General features: G+C 41.6%; 1 protein-coding gene across 2 annotated transcripts in view; it reads right to left on the reverse strand.

Annotated features, from left to right (window-relative positions):
• Positions 1 to 6,530, reverse strand: part of PLPPR4 (phospholipid phosphatase related 4) — a gene marked incomplete at both ends in the record, with an annotated part of 36,346 nt that extends 29,816 nt beyond the window's left edge. Inside the window, one exon of one of the 2 annotated variants that reach the window (XM_082677729.1) lies at positions 6,321 to 6,530. In XM_082677729.1, coding sequence (XP_082533855.1) covers positions 6,321 to 6,398 — 78 coding nt within the window. The remainder of the gene's footprint in view (positions 1 to 6,320) is intronic. The other variant, XM_082677728.1, reaches the window with a different exon arrangement.
• Positions 6,531 to 7,467: the final 937 nt, after the last annotated feature.

Consider the following 7,467-nt stretch of genomic DNA (forward strand, 5'->3'; position numbering starts at 1 on the left):
ATTGTGATAATATTCGTAACACATTCCTAAAGTAAACAGTAACAACTGTGCACTAAATGCTTTTTATTTAACAAGCTAACTTAAGACAACTCAAATGCCTAAAGGAATCTCCATGGCTTACTCACAGATGCCCATTACCCTCACATGCCCTTCACTCCTATCTTCTATTTTTCTCATGCTTTTTCTCCTAATCCTCCTTGGCCTGGCCTTTCTCTGTTTCTATTCTCTTAGGAATTCTTTCCTCCATGCTCTATCATTCTCATAGACATACACAGTCTACTTTTCTAAATTTTCTTTCCGTTCCAACTCTTCCTTCTCACTCTACCCGGAGCTCCGTGTTCAGTCTTCCTCTGCAGAAGCCTCAGGGGTACCATTTGTGCTTTCCCAAAGGAAGCAGCGTTTTAGGTAGACGGTCATTGTGTCATCTACACAGCCATATTAGAATTACTTCAGTTACTCTAGGTGAGAGATAGCATTAACAAAGCCAAGTTCAGTAGCTGAATGAAGAGAAAACTCTATTCCACAACTCAGACAAAAAGAACCTCAACAGGCATCTTCCACATACATGCCTTCAGATACCACAAAGCTAGCCAGGTCACAGCTGAGACAGGTCTCCCCATCCCACTCCCTCATTAAGTTTAGCATTATCATTAGAGTCATGTGTGAGGTGGAGTGGGGGTAATGGTAATGCAGGAGGAGATGGACATGGACAAGAACCCAAATTGTGGCTCCTTAAGTGCTGTGTCCCCAGAAAGATATTTAGCTCTTTGAGTTACAATTTGCTGATTTAAAGAAAGAAGGATAGGGCTTCCCTTGTGGCACAGTGGTTGAGAGTCCGCCTGCCGATGCAGGGGACACGGGTTCGTGCCCCGGTCTGGGAAGATCCCACATGCCGCGGAGCGGCTGGGCCCGTGAGCCATGGCCGCTGAACCTGCGCGTCTGGAGCCTGTGCTCCGCAACGGGAGAGGCCACAGCAGTGAGAGGCCCGCATACCGCAAAAAAAATAAAAAATAAAAAAATAAGGATAATAATGCCTTCTCAATATTACTTTAATACAAATAATCCAGTTCTCAGGATTAAAGATAATGTATACAAGGTCTGTCATATAAAGGAGGCTTGAAATTGACTATTCCTTGTTATTATTGTTATCATTATTATTAATATCCCTTTGAGATTGGTAGAAGGCACCCATTTTTTTCCTACTAGAGGAAAGTAGGACAAAGATTACTATGAGTGATTCATCCATGAAGACACAGTAAGATAGTGGGGGAGCCTAGGAATAGCATAGAATTCCTTAACGGCGGGTTCTATGTTCAATACTTGGTCTCGGTATTTGTGGAAATGTCCTCATTTAGTCTCTGTGAAACTTAGGACTCTATTATCATCTGTACTTCATTTTTGTTTTTCACCAAAGGACTTTGCACATCGTGACCCTAAAAGAGGAGGAAAGATTTTTCAGCTCATCTCTGTTGGTGGGTGGACTACTTCTTTGAGTGGACTATCTATGCCATCTAGAAAAGGGAAAAAACCTACAGCTACTATTTTGGTACGTGCAATGCAGAAATGTTGTCATTTTGTGCTTCCTACTGATGCTAAAGTTTATGTAAAAGGAAATCAGCTAGCTATATTTCCCAGCAAGATCATATGAGTTATATAATTTTCACATAGATCTTGAGCTAAAACAGAAATCTTGTGAATTAATGTTTGCTACAATTAAGATACAGTGGACACTTTCCAGTGGGAAAAAAATAAAAAACATATTAAGGTCTGTCAAGACTCCATAACGTCTAGGCATGACGTTCAGACTGAACTAACCAGGTTATCTTTGCTCAAACAAAGGCTTTTTGAACTTCTTCAGGCAGGATGGTAACAGAGAAAAGATGGCCTTTACTCCTGAACACAATGTCTAGTTTACTGACCCTAAACTGTAGTAATTAACCTGCATGAACAAAATTCTGAAACATATCCATTGTTAAGTACAATATTCAAATTAGTGAAAACTTTCTATATAATTTCAAGTCTGTCGTGTTTACAATATTTTGAATCTGTAATACTTCAGGTAGAGTTATTTTACACTCAGTGGAGAGAGGCTATTCCTACTCCCTCTGTGTTTGTGCATGCCTGTGTGTGTGTGTGTGCATGTGCGTGTGCGTATGTGTATGAAAAACAAGAAATTTCAAACTATCTGCATCTATAGCTTTATAAAAATACTTTGCATATAGGCCAAACACTGCTCTTTTACCTCCATAAAGTAAACATTAGATTAGTAATAAAAATTTATGCCATAAAGCAGAATGTTTAAATGAGAAGAATCTTTTTCCCATTTATTTATTAAGAACTTGTATCTTTTTGGGTTAAAGGGTAATTTATCATTTCTTTATATTACATACTGAGTCAATGTGAACCCATATCTTGGAACAGGATGACTAATGAGAATGAAATTGTGAGTCTGAGCACAGGTGGGACCGTTGTAACGCTTGTCATAAAGGAAATGCATTAGGCACGCAGACAACCAGCCTTCTCACGTCTAATATTGGGTTAGTAAGCTGAAAGACCTTTTACTATTTCTAGGCGTGCTGCCGGGTGCAATTGCACTGTAAGTGATACAGCCGTCACTTGGAGAGTGCTTTGGAACTTTAAAGGCAAGAGAAACCTTTTCTTCCATGGAATGTTCCTTTTAACTTGCTTTCTGTTCAACCTGATAAAGCTTTGGATATGCTTGTTTGAGAGTTCCTTTCATAATTTGACTTTTCTTTTCCCACATCGAACAATGCAAAACTGAATTGTCAAGCTTGTTTATAAAGTGAGGTACCATCTTGGAAATCATGGTGTGTTTTCAAATCACCATGTAATATTGATATTTTTAATTACTGTCAACCATAAACCCCTTTATCAGCATAAACAATTGGCAGCATAAACCAAAGATGTAAGAAAAAATTAGTTCTATCCATTAACTTAACGTTTGTTTAATATCGAGTTTGGTGGTCAGCTGGGACATGATTACCTGATTTTAGTGACTGAACACCTTGGCCTATATATAGGATATAATCTCTATACCCTGACACCATGCAAAGAAACTGATACATCCTGAGTGCCTAGCTCAGGTATGATATATGGTATGTTTCATGCTTTAACCTCATAATATAGCCTAAGATATATGGTTATTATAATTTCTATTATATATGAATACATATATTTATATTACTTCATATAATTTCTATTACATATGTAGAAACTGAGGATGAGAGAAGTAACTTGGCCAGAATTATCCAAGTAGTATGTGGCGTAGGTGATATATGAACCAGGTCAATCTGTCTGTAAGGCCCAGGTTTTTCTGCCTTAATTCAGTCTAACTTGATTTTAGCCTCCTCTGGTTGGAATGAAAGTTGCTCCTCGGTTTCCTAGTTAGTTTCTTCATATTTCATGCCTATCATGAATAGCAATTTGAAACAGCCTGAACTGCTTGAAGAAAGGCAAAGTTTAAACTGTCCATGGTGTCACTGACTTGAGACCCAGAGACTGTTTTCTTCTCTAAACTTTCTTGAGAGCATCTTCTGTTACAGAGAAACTTTATTTGGGATGGTAGAAAGATGTGTTAGTCTTTTCCTGTATTATTTCTGACTTTGGTAATATGTTAAGAAAGACCTTTCTCACTGTAAAATCTAAAAATATACTTCTGTGTTATTATTATTATTTAGTTTTTTAACTGTTTCTTAAAAATCTAAATCATTGGTCTGTCCAGAATTTATTTTTGTATGGTATATGGTAGGAACCTAACTTAATTCTTAGGTCCTATTTTCTCCTCAAATTCTGGTCCTTTTTGCCTCTTTGTGTTCCTTAAATTATTGTCTGAAGTAACAGAAAAGGCTTAAAATATGTTCTTTGGGCTGATATGTGATGAAAGATTCACTCATGTTTCACTTTTCCATTTTAATTACAAAGGTCTGGGGAAACTATGTTGGAAGCAAAGTGCCATTACTCTAGAGCACTTTACTGACATGCTAATTCATGCTATATTTATTCATCCTCCAAAGCAGCTACAAAGCTCATTCTCACTGGCCTCAAAATGAGTCATTCCAAAGGAGTTCAGTAGTGCATTCTGTCAACCCCTTAAATAATTGGTGTACTAATGTCTTCCCCCATTTTCTGGAGGCTCTTTAGAGGTTCATCATGCATTTAAGTTTCAGAGAGATCATTTGCAATCCACTTTTGTGGCTCTCCCTTTGAAATCTGTTACCCCCCAAGACATAATGTCATAAATGCGCATTGAAACTCCATGAACTGTCCTCAAGTAATTGTTCTATAGCTTGCCCTGCTAAGGAATTTGTAGAGGGTATCTGAATGGGTCAAAGTGAAGGTAATGATTTTGGGCTATTTCCACTCATGGAAAAGAATTAACATTTGTGAGATGTTTGTTCCTACAGACACATTTCAAATGCATTATGAGGCATTGTTACTTTTAAGATTTTAGATTAAAAGATAATGTACTCCTGTTAAAGGTACCTCAAAAGTGCACACATAGATTCTTTTAAGGCACATCCTTAATTCTCTGGTTTGCGTCCTCTTTCATGAAAGTATTTTCCTCGAAGCCATACAGCTGCAATCCAAATGTGGTCAGCTTCTAGCTGACCTCAGGTGCTCCGTCCTGGAGGCAGAAGCCAGCAATTAACTGATGTCTCCTAGACAGATGTAATAGATCCAGACGTGAATGAAAGTGCTTTTGGACAAAACCACAGTGGATTAGCAATGCGACAAGTGGCCTGACAGGATTTAACTTCAAGGCAGGGATCCTGTCTCTCTATTCCTTTACCCCTTTCACCATGGAATCTTCTGTGCCCACATGTTTTTTCTTGATAAAACTCTTCATTAGCTTTCAACAAAATTATCTAAACCATGGCCTCAAAATCCCTTGTGAAAAGAGGAAGGGCAAAAATAAATGAATCAATTAATTACTTTAAATAAACAGGTCAATTTTTTTCCTTCTTTTCTATGGGTCATGGATGAAGGAGTCACCCATCATTTCTCTGAGACTTATGCAAATCACGTACATCTTTCTTAACACTGAAACCATTTTTAAAATTTGCGAGACCTAAGAGAAACTTGCACATATACTACTGTCTGTAAAAACAATCTGACAATGTCTCTTCTCCCAAGTTTCAAGACAGTAACTATCCCTCAACACAGATAAGCCTCACAATCATCAAATACAGAATCTACTCTCTGTACTTGGAAGTGCTAAACCTCCATATTTGGCTGAAAAGACAGCCAAAGAAGGGTATTTATAATTCAGCAACCGTCTTATAATTCTCTATGCAATCCAGGCTCTAATTACACAGAATATAGTTTTATGCTTAAAACCATATGATTTCACTAAACCTATCCAATACATCTCTTCTCTACCTATGATTTAATAAACCTCTTGCTTAAAAATGTCTTCCTAATGCAACGGACCACAGTGCATGGAATCACTGTACCTGTCAATCTTTATAACCCTCCCATAAATTTTTCCTTCTTAAATGCTGCATTTTGGTAAGTTAGCAGTTCATTTATGAATACATCTGCATGTTAACTGCTTATCTGTAATACTGCTCAGCACAGAATAAATGCACACGTACAAATCATGTAAAATCAGATGATGTCACTTATTTTAAAAATATTATACATACATACATATACATATGTATACATATATTTGTGTATATGCAGATGATTTTTGTTAACCATGGAAAAGGGCCAACCAATTGATGCCTAGAGATGTGGACCCAATTTTAGAAGCTGATGTGAGCACCATAGTAATTTTAATAGGGTTAGGGCTTTTGGTTTTGTTTTTTGTGTAATAAAGAAATCAATATTCCTAATCCTACGTAAACATCTCCAGCCCCCATACACCCCGGGCATGGCTGTGTGTATTTGAATTCCTATAGGAAGCTCACAGAGTTCTAGATACGTAGTCGCAGGTTGAGGACACAAATCCCGAAATATTGGTATCATGGCCCCTCTGGGCCACTGATGACGCTGTGCACCCAGGCGGTCCAGGAGGGCCAGGGAACTAGCCCCACACTCACTCACACAGGTATCTCCCGTCTGCAGGCCACCTAGCAGTGGCATCGCTACTGTTAATCACCCCTGGCTAGCGGGCACTCACAGACACACTCGGGGGAGCTCCCGAGAAACCTGGGGGAAGGGGGAGCGTGGGGCATTTAGGGGCAGCAGCGCGCACCCAGGCACGGGCTCCGCGCCTCCAACACCGTCCGGGACCCGAACTGGCTCCGGAGCCACCCGGAGGATCTGCATTATGCCAAGGCGCTGGGCCAACTCACCTCCACGAAATAAAAGCAGGGCAGGAGGGTCACGCTGTCCTTGATCACTTTGCCCTTTGGCCTCTCCTTCGCCGACATCCCTGCCGCCTGCCCGGGTCTGCGTTTTCCCCGGGGCGAGGTGTGCACAGCGCAGCCGAGGCGAGATGCCTCCTCCAGCCGCAAGCGCCCGGCGCCGCTGATGTCACATTCCCCGCGGGCACCGCTGGAGCCAGCGCGGTGCAGGCAGAGCCCCCGCCTCTCCCCGCCCCTCTTTGCAGCAACCCAGAGGCTCCTAGAGACAGCAGGTCCTCTGCCTCCCCTACTCTGGCTCCCACCCCCGGTTTTTCTCGGCGGAGACGTCCAGCTCCTTCCTCCAAGCTGTTGCTGCAATGGCTTCCCCTCCCCGCCACCCTCCCTCTGCTCTCCAGCGCCCTGGCGAGGCTTCGCGGCGGTCGGGGCTTGACGTCAAGAATCGGAAAAGAGGGACGCACCCCTGGATTCTGCAGCAGCGAGGCTGAGGAGACTAGGCACCCACGCCCCCTTGGGAAGCCTCCTGGAGCCCTCTAGGAACTCTAACTTCAGGATTGCTGGAGAGCAGAAGCCAGGATCTTGCGCGCTGACCCACAGCGCGAAAACTGACCTCTATCTGCGCGAAATTAAAACTTGGATCGCATACTGAAAAGTAGGCCGTGATGGGAACTCTTTGAGAGCTGGCTGCTATCCAGGAACGACTTCCCCGACTGAGGACTCTCTGCCTAGGAGACTCCCTGGCTCCCTAGGATATGCCGACTCACCTGCTGATAAACATTCACTATTGCCTGTCTGGGAATGATGAGACATTAATGGAGGCGGATGTGTGGGCATCCTCATTGAGTCCAAAAGCCAGGGTGTGCTGTTACCTCATCATCACACCCCCGGAACCACGTCAGTACTACAGTCATAACCGTAAAAGTAGGCACTTCTCAGACATTAAGAATACAAATTAAGTCCTTCACTTTTTGGTGATGTTCTTGGCTTGTCTCGACTTTATGATTATTTTGGCAACCCAGAAGAGTCCAAGGATACAGAGGAGAAAAAACCCAGAAAATATAAAACGTTGTATTATACTAATTAAGGTAACCCACTTTCATGATAACATGCCCCTGGTCATTTCCAATATCTTCAAAGT

Source organism: Grampus griseus (assembly GCF_964374135.1).
Source record: "Grampus griseus genome assembly, chromosome: 1".
NCBI classification, from domain to species: Eukaryota; Metazoa; Chordata; class Mammalia; order Artiodactyla; family Delphinidae; genus Grampus; species Grampus griseus.